Source organism: Melozone crissalis, unplaced genomic scaffold (genome assembly GCF_028551555.1).
Source record: "Melozone crissalis strain CALT ecotype California unplaced genomic scaffold, PUWL_Pcris_2 ptg000006l_1, whole genome shotgun sequence".
In the NCBI taxonomy this organism is placed as follows: domain Eukaryota; kingdom Metazoa; phylum Chordata; class Aves; order Passeriformes; family Passerellidae; genus Melozone; species Melozone crissalis.
Window position 1 is genome coordinate 26,426,500 of NW_026535784.1, and position 16,273 is coordinate 26,442,772.

At 39.0% G+C, this 16,273-nt stretch overlaps 1 protein-coding gene across 1 annotated transcript in view; it reads right to left on the reverse strand.

Annotated features, from left to right (window-relative positions):
* Positions 1-16,273, reverse strand: part of SNX25 (sorting nexin 25) — an 81,628-nt gene that overhangs the window by 26,132 nt on the left and 39,223 nt on the right. Inside the window, exon 7 of the mRNA XM_054291042.1 lies at positions 6,005-6,195. Within this exon, the coding sequence (XP_054147017.1) occupies positions 6,005-6,195 (191 nt within the window). The remainder of the gene's footprint in view (positions 1-6,004; positions 6,196-16,273) is intronic.

Here is a 16,273-nt window from a genome sequence, read left to right on the forward strand (position 1 = left end):
GAAAAGAAAGAAGGTACTCAAGTACTGGGGCTAACGACTTTGTATGCCCCAACGTAACATAACGACAAAGTATGACTTTGCATTTAATAGCAAAGTTTATTTGGTATGGAGCAAGATGTGAACTCTGAGATTGAGGCATTAATAATTTCTCTAACATGGGTTTTCTTGTACCTAACAATAATGATACAATTCTAGTCAGCATCAGGATGCCTCCCTCTCTGGGAACATTGCTCCTTTTCCTAAATCTAGCACCTGTGAAACTCTGCAACCAAGTTATAGGTAGGAAAAACAGTTTCTTTGTCTCAAGCTACACATGAGGAAACCACATACACAATTATTGGCATAAAATCAGTGCCTTTAAAAAGCAAGCTAAATATGGTTCTTAAACAACTGCAGTCCCCTATGTTTTGTCTGAAACAGCTCCCCCAAATTTTGGGCAGTGTTTAACCAAATTATATTTGTCTCATATGAAATGCTCATTTACATGTTTAAATTTCCCCTGTGAAAGTCATGTGCCATTCTTCTCTTTATCATCCCAATATCTTCTGGACATGACTTTATTCTTGGGTTTAAAACTATTCAGATATATGAATATCTGCTGTTAAAAGCTCACTCTATAAACCTCACTGAAAAGCAGAGAGTACCTTGTTCAAGCTCAGCTTAATACAGAAATGGTGATTAGGCTGTCAAACAGAACAACACAGACATGGCAATTTAAAGGCCAGTCTGTGATTTAGCCTCATTACTGTGCATCATCATATTTTCTATTCAATCCTTCTACCAGGGACAATGATTTAAAATACAAGTGTAAGAGGGTCTTCCAGCCCCTCAAATAGATGTTTTCCCCCTCTCAGGGACTGTCAGCTCTGTGAATAGCAGAGTTAATAAACCACAACATGGGGCATGTGTTGTCACTTCTTGAGTGAGAGGTCACCCTGGTCTCCATGCTTCCATGACCCAAGCTATCCCACTCTGGCTGCCAGCAAGGAGGGTAACCAGCAAACAAACAAACAAATCCCTCTCAGAAATAACTGGGGCTAAGTGCTGCAGCAGAGAGCAAGGCAAGTGCAAACACCTCTCCCACCTAACAAAGGACCCATTGCACCAGTGCCCCACGGTAACCAAAGCAGTGGTGCCTAGCAACAGGGTTACACAAATCTCCTAATAGATAGCCTTGCAAGCTGAAACAAAGTAATGGCAGAAAAGCTTACTCCCTTGCAGAAATGAGACCTCTCAAATGTCTTCTTGATTTTTCTTTAGGTCTGGAGTATTCTGGAATTATTAAATGTTACCAGTTCTGTACTAAAAGTGTTATGTTACAGCTGCAACGCCAACAACGGCAGACACAAGTGGGTTTCAGTTTTGAGGTGAAAACTTCATAAATGCATATCTGCTGGTTTTGGGTGGGGTAAAGTTAAACATTCTTAAGAGACTGGCAGGGGCTATGTTTTAGATTTGTGCTAAACACAAGGCTGATAACATAGAGATGCTTTTTTGATGCTAAGCAGGGCTTCCACAGAGCCAAGGCCTTTTCTGCTTTGGGTACTGCCACACTGCAGAGCAGACTGGGGCTGTATGGGGGACTGGGAGCAGACACAGCCAGGACAGGTGACCCCAATTGCTCAGTATGTACAGGGGGGATGTTTGGAGTGATGGCTTTGTCCTCCCGAGTCACTGTTACATGTGATGGGGCCCTGCTCTCCTGGGGATGGCTGAACACCTGCCTGCCCATGGGCAGCAGTGAATTCATTCTTTGTTTCGCTTTGTTTGTGTGTGTGGCTTTTGCTTTCCCTGTTAAACTGTCTTTATCTCAGCCCATGAGTTTTCTGGGTTTTACCCTTCTCCTCAATCCTGCTGGTGGGGGAGTGAGCGAGTGGCTGCATGGGTCTTGGCTGCTGCTGGGGGAGAAACCACAACAGTCCTTTTGGCACCCAACTGTTCTGTGGATCTTACTTCCTTTCATGATTTAAAGAAGTTCTGCAGTAATTTGTAATCCTCAGCAAAAGATCATTTTATGATTCAGTATCACCATGGATTAGAGCACAAAACTCTAAGCTATGCTGGCACATAGGCAGGCATTAGGGCATTTGTACACACTCAAATATCCAGTTAGCAGATATAATCTCAGAATTATCAGCCTCCACAGCAACCCTTCAAATCCTGTTAACTCAAGAGCAGCTTCTGGGTTTGGAAAAACCAGAAGCTTTAGTGTTGCCACATCAATTCCCTGCTTCAGGAATGTAACTTATATATCACAGCTGGTCACAGGCTCTGCCTAAGACTAGGAAAGGGTTAGGTTTTTCTATTTCTTTTTCTCAAGTGGGATGCTTTAACCAGCATCCCTAGCATGTGCCCACAGAGGAGACTTGTCCCTGGCCCTACAGAGCAGAGACTTGTCTTGTTAAATCCCTAAAGACAGTCACAACTTCCCTCTGGACAGGAACAGAGAACTACTAGGTAAGCTAGGACTGCACAGGCACTAGGCACAGATTAGATGCACTGTACTGTATTTCTTTGCAACACACCAGATTCCCATTCACTACAACCACATTGACCTATAATGAATAGCCCAAATAAAGCTGGTAACAGCACTGCAGATGGTTGGGATGAACAGCATTTGGGTCACTAAAGGAAATTTTCTGCTGGGATAACAGCATACAGTCAGACTGGAGAACTGGTTGCTGCTTTGGATTTTTTCCTTTTTTTTATTGGTAGAAGCCAGGAATAAGTGAAATGTAAAATCCATAAATATCTTTTTCCAAGCTGTATGTTAAAAAACCCTTAACTAATGTTTTTTCCATATACTGACCAAAATTAAAGCCTATATTTATCTCGTTATGCTTTAAAAAGAAACAAGTCATCAGAAGTCTCTCTGTCACAGCAATGTGAACTAAATGCAATGATTATGTAAGTATCAGAAAGGATATAATAACCACATAAGGTACCTGACTACTTTACTGCACATACACTAATGTAAAAGCCCCTGCCTTGAGACTCACATGTTCACAAACATACTTCTGTCATAAGAAAACCCATTACCAGGCAAACGGGTGACAACAATTGAAGCTTGGTTTCTTAACATTCCCCAAATTCTGTACCATGATGTATCCTGACATAATATGATCTTACAATCTGAAGCTCAGAAATCACTGTGAAAATCTGCTAAGTCACCAGTTAAATCAACATCTATCCACAGATGCAGTGGAAGATGTTCTGCAGCAGTTTCATCTTAGTTTTCTTCAGCTGGATTGTGAACATGAGCTCATTCCCCCTCAAAATACACTCAGATGGTTTCCTTGCTATTTCACAGCTAGCTCAGGGTCAGATCCCCAGATCCCCTCCCAGAACCCATGATCCACAAAACAGCTCCACTAAGATGCTGTGACTACATATGCCAAATCTCACAGACAAGGTGGGGTGGCTGTTATGCTCAGCACAACAGAGGGGAAAAAACCCCATTCACTGGATAAACAGACAAAAAATTCAACTAATTACTGCAGTACTGTGCAGGCATAGTTCATAGGAAAAAGGACTAAAACAGCACTGACTATAAAGACATGCTTTATATATTACACTTAGTCAAACTGTGTTTTCTCCAAAAACAAATCTAACACCAAGGGCAGAGTTTAAATCAGGATCAGAGGTAATGACAGAACTCAGATTCAGAGAATAGCTGTGGTTTGTTTGCTTATAAGCATTTATTAGAATTCACATATTTAGGATTTCCCTAGAGAACCTGGATTCAGGAAAATTAGGTAAGTGAAACATGTACAAAATCAAATTACTAAAAATCACAAGACTACATAATCAAACAGAACACTGACAGCTTTTTCTTGACTGCAGTAGTAGGGGAGTAATGGCATTGCTGGTAAAAAGTCTTTTATGCATGTTCTGATTATGGGCTTATATATGGAGATGGATTATTTGGAGCTTTCTTTAGGATGCATAAGTGAAATCAAAATACAAGTTTAATTCACTAGTCAACTCTTTGTTCAACTAGTACCAAAAATTCCCCAAAGTTAATAATGCATTCCAGATTCTACACTACACTTATATAAAATATTAATTCAAAACACCATCAGTAAATATCCATTTCTGACCAATTTCATGCAAGTTGAAGAAAGGAAGGCCAACATGCAGTTTCCTCTGCAAAAGCTAGTTCTGCAATTCAGATGCTACCTTAACAGAAATGTTAGTACAACCATACTCTAATATCTAAGGGCTACAAGCTGCAACCTATTAATGTATCTTACCTACTAAATCCCAAACAATGCCTTTCCCTTTTGCTTAGAAAAGAGCCTGAGTGTTCAGTCAATACTGTCCAAATAGGAGGGGCCGACATCCAAAATAACACCAGCTGCCCTGAAATAAGTACCCAGACTGCAGCTACCACAGTGCTAGGAGAGGATAAGAAGGAGCAACAGTGAAGAAAGAGTGATTCCTCAGCTAAGCATTTTTTTGTTCTCAAAAGGGGACAGCATGGCCTTCACCTCTCAAACAGCCTCCCACAGCTTCTTTCCTGGCAATGGAGAATCAGGGATAAGAGAAGGGGGAAGCACTTTTCTTATTTTCTATACTGACATGACACTAGAGGAGTTCAAGGGCTTCATCACAGAAACACCAAAAGCTTAGAAGCAAAACTGCCTCAGATCCCACTGTTAACACCATCACCACAACAAATGCTTCTGCAAGATGTCATTATTTCTATTAATAGTACCATTAACTCAATATTGAGCTGCTCATTGGTATATTTGCAGGCTATAACCCCAGGCCAGCAACTCCCACTAAAAAACCCTATTGGTTCATGAAACATGCAACATGAACTTCAGGAATTCCTTTAATTTTAATTACAATATTATATTTTATTATATTCCTGACCAATCCCTGCCCCTATCAAGTGCACCTTCACTGCTGGACTCCAGTCTTGAACAATCTTATGTCCCATGTATCTATCCAGAAAAGTTGGTAACATCTCAGCAGGCATCAAAAGTGGCATCATTGGCTCATGCAGTGCTGCCACATGCTCCCAGCTCTCTTTTTCTTCTTGGCACAACTTGCTGCATTCAACTTCAGGAAAGAGAATAGGACTGTCTTGGCACAATCTATGACACACCATCTGAAATCATGCTTTAAGGACAAGTGGGGAGAGAAGGAATCATTGTGTTTCAGACCTTTCTCAAGAAAAAACAAAATACAAAAAGTAGGAACTATTTCTCCATTATTCTACTTCTTCTAATATGCTACTAAGTTACAAGTATTATAAGGCCATAATGAAAATAAAGATCCCTCAGAAAAAGATAAGCTATTTCCTACCTACATGAAAAACAAAATCTTTTCACATTTGAATACATCAGCTACTATGCTTTGACCAAAGGGAACAGAGCAGATTACAAAAATCACTAAAATTTTTAAAGATTTGCAAGACTAAGTAGTTATTTTATTTTTGTAGATGCTGGCCAACACAATAGTTACTTCTAATTCCAGACTACAGTGGTATTGAAAACCAGCATTCAGTCACAGCAGCTTTGCCAAAGACTTTCTGCAACAACTGCTCAGAGTTTTGTCAATTGCCTTCCATAAGCGTTTACTTTTGAATAATTCAGTATCTTCAAAACCCACACATATTTCCTAAAGTAAGTATAACGAGGGCCAAAGACATATTGCACATATGTTGGCAGTCTTTTATTTGAAAGCAAGTTGCTACTTTGACAAAAGCTGCTAAGCTGCATGTCCTTATTAACTCCCTACAGGTGGTATGTCTGAAAAATCACACGTGCTTACAAGCCACTCAGCCCTCTGTGAAGTTTCACATTGCACAATATTCCAAGCTGAGCAATTAATGTGTCTTTTCAGGTACTTCAGTAACCTTTTCCCAAGGTAAATAAACCAAGCAGCAATTAAATTGTACTTGAACTCCTGGGGGAAGGGAGGGATTAACGACAGTGAGGCAACACGATCCAGTGGTAACACACTTAGAAGGACCTTCAGACAATGCCATTTGTACCTTCTGACTTGGAGGACCATCACCTTCATCAGAAATGCCATCTTCCTGCTGATCATAAGCAGGCCCCCCCAGGAGCCTTATTCTCTTCTCACATTGCTTCTTTGCCACAGTCAGCTGATTAATGTACCTCTTCACATTGCGAGCCCTTAGGAGGTCAGCTTTCATTGCTGCAGTTTCTTTTCCTTTTGAATCTAAGAATAAAGCAAATCAGAGACTGTATTTTACAACAGGAAAACTTCCTTGTACCATTGCTTCTGTGAAAAGCAAATCAGAGACTGTATTTTACAACAGGAAAACATCCTTGTACCATTGCTTCTGTGAAAAGCAAATCAGAGGCAGTATTTTACAACAGGAAAATATTGTAGCACTGCTTCTGTGACCTGTCTGATCAAAGCATCTGTCATCCATGAATCAGCTATGCTCATCAGTACAGATACTGGCAAGTTTGCATTTGAAACAGAATGATGACTTTGAAACATTCTGCAATGATAACTCAAGGGTTTACACAAAAAAAGTTGAGGAAAAAAATCCTTATTCAAATGCATAACAAAACCCAACCCCTCCAGCTCCTTCTATAGTTTGTTGGAGGACACAGCCCAAGACCTCTATACAGGATGTACATTTATCAGATGGCATTAAGGAAATTACCTACAGCCATGGCAAATGATAACACGTGGAGCTGATGGCCAATATACCTCACTGAACACAGCATTGACTGCCTGGAGTCACGAGGGACTGGGCTCTCTTCCCCCCAGCCCAGCACGACACATTCCCACACATCTTATTTGCAAACCCAAACCTCTTGTGCCTGATGTGAACAGCCTATCATACAATATCCCCTCCAGACAACTGACCAAAGTTCACTCAAAATAGTCAGATGACTAAGAAAAAAATCTTATAATGCCACACCAACACTGCACAGTACTGTTAGAAAGTAATGTGAAGATGACAGTCAGCTGAATAAGACTTAGTAATAGCCAGTGTAATGGTTGTGCATTCTACATTCCATCCCCTTCAGCTAATTACCAGAGTTTAAAAAAAAGAGCAGCAGATAAAGCAGATATAAAACCTTATTGTGCAAAACTCATGTTTAATATCTGCAGCATGCAACTGATTTACATTCATACACTGGTTTTATTTTCCTCTTGCTCAATGATAACATCCATGCTTTTTTGGGCTGGAGCTATTACTCAGTAGCAAAGTACTTGGCTTTTACTTGGCTCTGGATTATCTGACTGCTCAGGGATACATAGTAAAGATCTATTCTACTATGTTTTCAAACTATTAAATGCTAGCAAAATCATGTAGATAAAAACAGCATTTGATTTGCACAAGAGTTGCTGTTAAGAAACAACTACATAGGTTTGTGACTGCAAACACAGCAAAAAGGAAATCTCTCAGAAATTATTCAAAATCCCTATTTTAAGCAAGTTTCCAATACATTATGGCAACTTCTCCTTTTACAACTGTTTTTATCCTTTATTTTCCAACTTAAAGCCACATGTAAGCATTGGATGTAACTCTAAGTTGTCTTTTGCATACTGAAGGACAACTCAAGGTACATGGAGCTCCCTGAAGTTCTACACATAACTGAGTCCAGATATTCTCCCATTATCTTCACCCATATCTTTAATCTCACTTGATTTCCTTTATGTTTTTATGTTGATATGGATGGTTCCTGATATAAATACTCTTAGTATTTTAATGGATGACTATCATTTGCATCTGAGTTGCCATATAATAGTGAACTAAAGAGATGATACTCACTGAAGCAAAATTACCAAAAAAAAAAAAAAAAGCCATCTGTTTTCCTGGCATGTTATCTCCACAGGGAAGCCAACAGAGCATTTAATTTAGTGTTTCAGTTCCCTAAACAGAAGTACCAGTATTAATGAGAGAAAAGGAAAGGAAAAGACCTTAAGGACAGAACAATGCTCTCCCCCAAATCAAAACATTTCTTACAGCTATTACAAATCCAGGAACAGAACATTAAAGTTTAAGATTAAACCTCGAGATTAAAGTTTAAGATTAAACCCCAACCTTATCCTTGCTGCACTTGACTCGAAGATGATTTTTAGAAGTTATCAATTCTTTCAATAGTTTAAATGCTTTGGGCTCAAAATGCATACTTGAAAACCCACAAACAGTACAATGCAATGATCATTCAGTCTTCTTAAAACAAAAGTACCCTTCTTGATGGGAACAAGGCATTCTTGGAGGGTTTTCAAAGCATGCGTGTCTACTTCACCTGAAATCTTATCATCCTGTGACTGCAGCAGGCCCCCAGGAGAGATTAATGAGCCTACCATTTCCAGTGATTATTCCCTGTCTTAACAGAGATCCTTCAAAAACATGTACCTCAGCTCTTCATACCCAAAAGGAGCCACTCCAGCCAAGCATCTCTCAGGGCAGTCCCAAAGCTGGCGCTGCCAGGCTGTTTCTGCTCCATGGATAAACAGAACTGGGCACTGTGAAAGGGCCAGTGACGTCCTTCACACATAAACAAGAGGCTGCTGAAAAGCAGAGCAGCACACAATGGGGCTGATGTGCTACAGGGCAGGAAGGACAGCATGGAACTGGGGGCTAACATTTCTCTCTTCCAAATTATGAAAGATAAGCTAGCAGAATTCAGGAGAAGCATTTTCAGCTCAGCTGGAGAAGGTTCGGTGGATCACTGGTTTTCTCCAAACCTTAATGTGTTTTGAGATTATAGAGATTTTCAGACCTAAACTGCTCTGCTTTTGTCATATTAAGCACTATCAAAACAATATTTTAAGTTATAAAGACTTCTCTTTTGAATATATTCTTGTCTGATTCCATAATCACCAAAATACCAAGACAGAATTAAGAGTGATTCTCCCCATTTCTGAGCATCAGGAAAGATGATGTTCACATTCAGGTATCACTGCATAAACCAAATAAAACCAGAAAGGCACGAAAGGAAAGGCTTGCATGTATTCACACACCCTCCAGCAAGCTTCAATAAATAGAAAAGAAGTAGATTTCTGCTACTAAGAGACTATTTCACCACAATGCAAGGAGGAAAAAAGCATCCTTTGAATAATATTTTTTTTAAAGAGTAACAACTTTGCACTTTGGGTATTTCTCTAAAAAAATATTATTAAAAACAAACAAAAATCACTCCTTATCAGAAAGACAAGAAAGATTCTACTTTGGGATTTCCACCCCACAAGCTGCATACACTTTACCAACAGCAACTTTGAAGATGGAGCACAGCCTCCATCTTCAAAGGAGCAAAATGTCTTTTACTAACTTCCTCCAAAATAATTTTCCTAATCTGGGGAAATTTTGACAGGACATGCACTGCCATGGAGGAATTTTAAATCCCAGAAGGGTCCTGTGCACCTCTCCCAAAGACAACCCAAAGCAATTAGTAACAAAAGCTGAATTTCAAACTCTGCTTATCAATACACAGTTGCAGATAATTCAATTTGCACCAAACAACATTAAAATATAAATAGTTGAAATGAGCTCAAACTTACCAAGCAATCAAAGCTATGCTACCTGTGCAAATTGTTTTATTCTATGCATTTTTGCACATCTGCAGTAATTTCTGACAAAGCTTCCACACTGTTTTCTAAATCACTCCTAACTATCTTGACTTGAGCTGAGCTAGAAGCATATCCCCAGAAGCATATGCCAATCCACCAAAATGATTTCTGAAAAGTGATTTCTCACACCTAATTTTCTTTCCTCTTCTTTTTTTTTCCCCTACAGTGGCTTTGCTACTTGAGGATGTTTAAATCTATTAAATAGATCAAACTGAAATACATATTCACATCATCCACTTTTAAGTCAGAATATGGGGCCTTCCAAATTGTCACGCCACAAAATGTCACACAACCTTTATTATACTTAAGCACGCAGGAGGATAAACAAAAACAATGTAAATTTGCTTAAAGCAAAAACAATGGTATTTTAGACATGCATGACCTCTTAATAGCGCTAACAGAAGGCAGAGATTTCTCATTTTGCCTACAAAGTTATATATGGCAAAAGCATGAATAAAACTGAGAATACAAGTTCTTGTTCCTTTATAGTTTCAGTAATTACAGATCCATGACACCTGGCAGCACATGCAACAGCACTGACCAGCGCTACCTGTCACTGAAGGAGCAACACACATACTCCCCATCACAGGCTTTTTTGCAAGATTTTTTCCAAGAGCCAGATTAAGCACATGCAAGGCCTCCTAAATGTCATACTTAGTATTTAAGTTGTGAAGATCAATTCAATATTTTTGTGTAAGCAGTAACTGGAACCGTATATATAACTTACAAGTCTTTATGAACCTCCTCATATCTTAGAAACCTTGAATTACAAGTTTTAAAAGCCTACATAGGCCTGGAAAAGCATTTGTTCAATTCTGTGAGAGCAGGATGACCTTTAAGAATAGCACACACTGTTCTTCTAGTGCCCAAGGTCCAAGGAAAGGACCTTGGGCAGCTTTCCTCTGGTCTGACAAAAGACTGAGGAAAAGAAGTGTTAAATCCCAACCACTTCCACAGACAGCTCTGGGAAAAGGGGCTTGCAGGGAGACCATGGACAAGTCAGGCTCTGATCATTAGCAGTGTGTCATGCAACACAGCCTCCCACTCACAGCCGAGAAAAATAAAAACTCCAGTGGCAGTAAGGCAAAGCTGAGCCTGGGAGTCAGTATGTGCCAGACAGTAAAATAAAATCCATCACTAGCAGACACAAAGGATCTCAGGAACAGAAAGAAACTCTTCCCCTACGAAGCTGATTTGCAAATCACAAATAAAAGCAAATAAATGTACCACAGACTCTGCAGCCTTTACCCTCATGCACATGGATTCCCTGCACACTTACTGCTTGAGCATGACGTGCAGGCACAATGTCAGCTCTTTAAGCCTTGCCAGAAAACTGTGCAAAAATAATTGTGTGGGAATGTTTATTCCTGTGTGGAGGATGCAGGTCAGGGGGAGGAATCATAATAGAGTTTTGACATAATTAAGTTACATGGCATCTGTAATCTCCTGGAACCAGTACCCATTTTACTTCACTTTAAATTATCATCTTGACAAAACCCACACATCACAACCCACATAACTAAGCTAGCCCACAGTCCCAGTTTTTTTTTTTTTTTAAAGTCCCTTTTTACAGCTGAACATTGAAACCTCTTTGAGAACCCCAGCACCTGAGAGGCCTGCCCACAGCCAGGCCTGTTCCTGTGCCACTTGTCAGCTCTGCTTAGAAAAGCAAATATCTAGACACACAGTGGGAAGGCTCAGCAGGAGAAATCTTCTGCTGCAAGGCAGCAGATCTCTCCACACAGAAATGGCTGCTTATTTGATCTCTCTCACAATCCCTGCTTGAAAATGAGCAGTTTTCTCAACAGGGATGCCCTGGGGTCGATTACACTGCAGTGTCTGAAAAACAGCCCCATCCAGTCACATCCAAGGGTGGTTGTCCATTCATACTGTAAAGTCATGTGTAAGGTGGAGGGCATAGAAAATTAAAAGGCCAATCAAACAAATCCCTTTACAAAAAAATCCTTAAAAAAAAAAAAAAAACTGTTGAGAGACCTGCTCTGTGTTGCCCTAAGACAAGGTACGTGCATTTTTGGGGTTTGTTTTCAAAAGCAGCTAGTAAAAGAACCTTGCTAAAATTCTGGTAAGATCCTGTAATACAATATCAGTATGAGAAGAAACAAAAATGTGTCTGTTAAAATTAGAACCAGTGTATTTAAGCAGCTTCCTATTCATGTTACAGCAAATATCAAGTTAACTTACAACTTACAAATATCAAGTTAACTTAACAACTTACTTTTGTCGCTATTTCCAAATTGGTGTTTTTGAAACCTTTTCTTCACAAAAATTTAAGATTCTTGCTTCTAGAAGCCTGCATATCATCTGTCATTCATGCTATAATGCTTAATCCATGTATTTGTCCTCTTACAAACTGCTTTAATAGATCAAAATGCAGTAAACATTTTCAGATAAGCATTTAGAGTCCTTCAAAATCTTCAGCAGATAAGATAGATTTTGTAAAATAAATAAAAACAAACCAACAAACAACTGAAATACTTAAAATTTAGCTTCAATTTTAATTGGTTCAGTATTTAGAATGAATCTGTATCAAAGGGTAAGATGAGGAGAGTTGTTTATAGTTAAAGGTGTAGAAAGATGCGACTCTTTTAACCATAGCACATGTGACTGTAGAGAGGGGTACCATCTGAAAATACCAAAAGGAAGAAAAACCAAACAAATTAAACAAACAAAGAAAAACAACAACAAAACTACCACCAAAACCAAGCTGCCTCCTACAGTCACTGCTTGAGCGATCATGACCATTTTGGAAGAAGACACACAGGAAGATACTGTTGGAAAAGTGAACATGTACACAGCAGATTCTGTGCTTCTGTGCCAGTGTAAATGAGGGAAGTGCAGTGTCAGAATGCAAGGAAACAGCTTCTATTTACAGTGACCTGCACTGCTCCAAAATAAACTATCTACCCCTCTAGAAACAATAATGCTGTGTTATGTTTCTTATTCAGCAACAGCCAAAAGCAATTCTCCTGGCCACAGAAATTCCACCATCCACCCACAGCTGGCATCCCACTGCAAAGTTCTGACATTACTTTGTGCCCCAACATTTTGACCTTTGACTCTCTCAGGGAGCCAAAAGCAAAACTTACTGCTTAACATGAATCAGATGCTTCTGTACATTTTTGTTTGCTCTCTTATGCTCACATACCAGAAGATTCAAGTGATAGAAATCTGAAAAGGAATAAATCCTACAACATGCCATTGTTTAACTATAGAGGGTTTAATAAAATCACGTGTAGAAGTACTTTAAAATACTCTCTGATTTTATTAGTGTCCTAACAGCTAAATATTTTGCCAATAGGTGGCACCAGCACTAGTTAAGAAGTGTAAAGAACCCTGTCCTTACTGAGCAACAAGCCTTCCTCTCCCACCTTACTGGGCACCAACATTAAATGCATACTTTGGCATCACCAAATAAAATAGTAAAAAGGTCAGGTAACTGTAGCTCCTATGAGAAGTCATCAGTCTGATATCTGGTCCTCAGACTATTCATCCTTCAATAATAGACACCTAATCTTTTTAGAAAAAATAAGTATTTTTGGTCAGTTTTAGAGACTTAATTATATCTCTTTAACCGATAGTAAAAGCCCACAGTCCTGCTCAGGAATACTGATTGCAATTCGTGTGGTCGTACAACGCTTCTTTTGCTAAAAGTATAAATAGTAGCTAAGCACTCACTACTGCAGAGTTTTGGCCACTCTGCTCCACTAACTGCTCCTCAGGTTTTTGTTTACACCTTCTTCCATTCAAAACACTGCCTCGGGGAGCTCCCATATTTCCAAATGATGGAGGCTGAGACCACCCTTGTGTGGAATCCCAGCTGAGTACTGCATCCAGTTCTGGGGACCACAGCACAGGAAAGACAGAGGAGGGCCACGAAGATGATCAGAGGGATGAAACACCTCTCCCAAGAAGAAAGGTTGAGAGAGCTGGGATTGTTCAGCCCAAAAATGAGAAGGCTTTGGGGACACTCAACTGCAGCCCCTCAGTACTTAAAAGAGGCCTGTACTGTAAGAAAGATGGGGCCAGACTTTGTAGCAGGGCCTGTTGCAACAGGACAAAGGGGCAATGATTTTACACCAAAAGTGGGGCAATTTGGATTATATAAACGGAGTGTCTTTTACAATGAGGATGTCAAAACACTGGAACAGGCTGCCCAGAGAGGTGGTCCCATCCCTGGAAACATTCAAGGTCAGGTGGATGGGACTCCAGGCAGTCTAGTTGAAGATGTACCTGCTCATTGCACAGGGGTTGGAGTAGAGGATTTTTAAAGGCCCTTTCCAACCCAAACCATTCCATGATTCTACATCCACATACATACTATCTACACTTGCTCTACTCTTACACCTTTAGAGCAGAATGCTGGCCAGCCAGAGCTCAGCTGCTCCAGTTGAACAGCCAGGCACTAAAGAAGCAGTTACATTTTCAGGACCCAGCTTTGCCACAGGAAAAAGGAAATAGCTATCAGTAAGACTCTCTCTTGCCAGGTTGGGGTCAAAGCTAAGAGATGCCCTTGACACAAAAGCCAAGAGCTCATTTAGCAGCAAAGGGGGAACTGTCCTATTCATCCAGCAGCCATGCTCACACATCACTGCAGGTGTGCACCACATGCTGGGGGAGAAGGTTAAAAAGAGAAAGACAGAATGAGATTGTGCAGACACACTTTGATTTGCATAAAGCTTACATTTAATTATTCACCATTAAATCCAGGGGTAGCATTGTGCAGTAGCATCCAGAAAAGGAAACATCAAACATGATGCTAAGTAACATGGCAATCTGTTCTACAAGATTTCAACAATCTTTATGTTAGCAGTGAGCTGTGCTGGGTTTTTTTGTTGGGTTTCATTTGTTCTAAGAAGAGTATCACAGTTTTTCCTTTTGTTTTTAAAATTCAGGAACATATTATATTAATTACCACGTTAGGTAAAATGCCTTCACCTCCTTTAGGAAAAATAAGGCCCAAAACAGTCTTCTGAACTAGATTTTACCCCTCTACAATTGTGATAGTCCTCTTAAGAATTTATTGTGCATACATAGAGCCTGAAAAATTTTGGTAGATGAAAACCTGAGTGGAATAACTGAAATTAAAAATCTGCCCTAAATTTGTGTGAACTATAAAAAGACTGTATTGGCATGCCTCTGTTGGGCACACTGTTTCATATGCGTCAAGAAAAAAAAAAAAAATCACCTTTTCCAGACAATGTGCATGACCACTGGCTATTTAATAAACAAAAGGGTTAGCCCCAATAGCTAACAGAGCCAGCAATGGTAATCAACACTTACATTATATGTAATGTTACCACAGGAATAAACCAAAAATAAAATTCCATATCATAATAAAAAAAGTCAATGAACCACATAGTGAAATTTGTTAGGTTGTTTTTTTAGTACAGGTAGAAATCAAGAGCCCATAAAAATGCAGAATCAACTTTACCGCATACCACCAACTCTGTATTTTTGTATCTGTTCTGCAGCAACAGACAATTGTAGCTTCAAAAAAAATCTTCTATTCATGACTTAGAACAGTAGATATTTAAACAGATAAAGTCAAGGGAGATAGAGGAGAATTAATTAATAAATAATATATTGTAGGAACATAAACTGTATCAAAATATTCCCCAAATCAATTATTGTCTCAAAAAGACCAATGGTAGCACAAATGGAAATACAGGCTTAGCAAGATTTGATTTTTCATAATGCTCTCTGAGTTAAATTCCCTATCCTCATTTTATTACTTTATGAAATAGACTTTCCATTTAATTATCTTTTATCTGAAAAATATTAATATCTATTTCTATAATGTACACTTGAATAAAAACCAATGTCTACTTTTCCTGTTATCTTGGTTTAATACAAGCAGGATAGCCTACTGGAATGCACATTTAGCTCTATTTTAGAGAGTAAACAAAAAGTATAATTGGTATTGACAACCTTCTACTTTCTAAAACTTGAGCATGGACCTCAAACTCTTCAGATTGCCAAAAATTTCCCCACCCCACAGCATGTTCATCTTCTGTTTCTGCATTTTTCACTACACTTGAATATACTTTTTAAAGTTTGATATAAGGAACTAGAAAAGGATTTTTTTAACCTAGAGAGATTCAGATCACATGAGAACCTAAAATATTTTGTATTTATTCACAAAGAAATTAATTTTACTATCTGTTGCCTTTTTATTATGCATTGATACGACTTAAGTATACCTCCCTAAGCAATGACTTAGTCAATAATTTTGCCATTAAGATCATCTCCTGATGATCTACCTCAGTTTTCGCATATTTTGAGAGCCATAAAAAGTAGTATATGTAATAAATATAAGTACAACTGTAATATGCACGGCTTTTTAAAAGGCAGCCATTGCCAAATCATTGCAGAAAATGAAGAGGACTCCTTATTGCAACTCAAAAACATAATACATTAAAAAGTCAAAATAACTGACTGACAAATTATGCTGTATCATTCCTTGTTCTGTGTTTTGAAAAAAGGACAGACTGAGATTTTGAAGAACAGATTGTATGAACAAGAAAGTGGAAATATGATTCTCAGCATATGAATTTGTAATGTCAGAATTCCCAGTTGCAGCAAGTTCTGAAAATAAATGTATCATAGATATGACCTTTCTCACGATCCATCAGCTTAGATGAACATAGGATAGGGGGGGATAATCATACCATGTGAG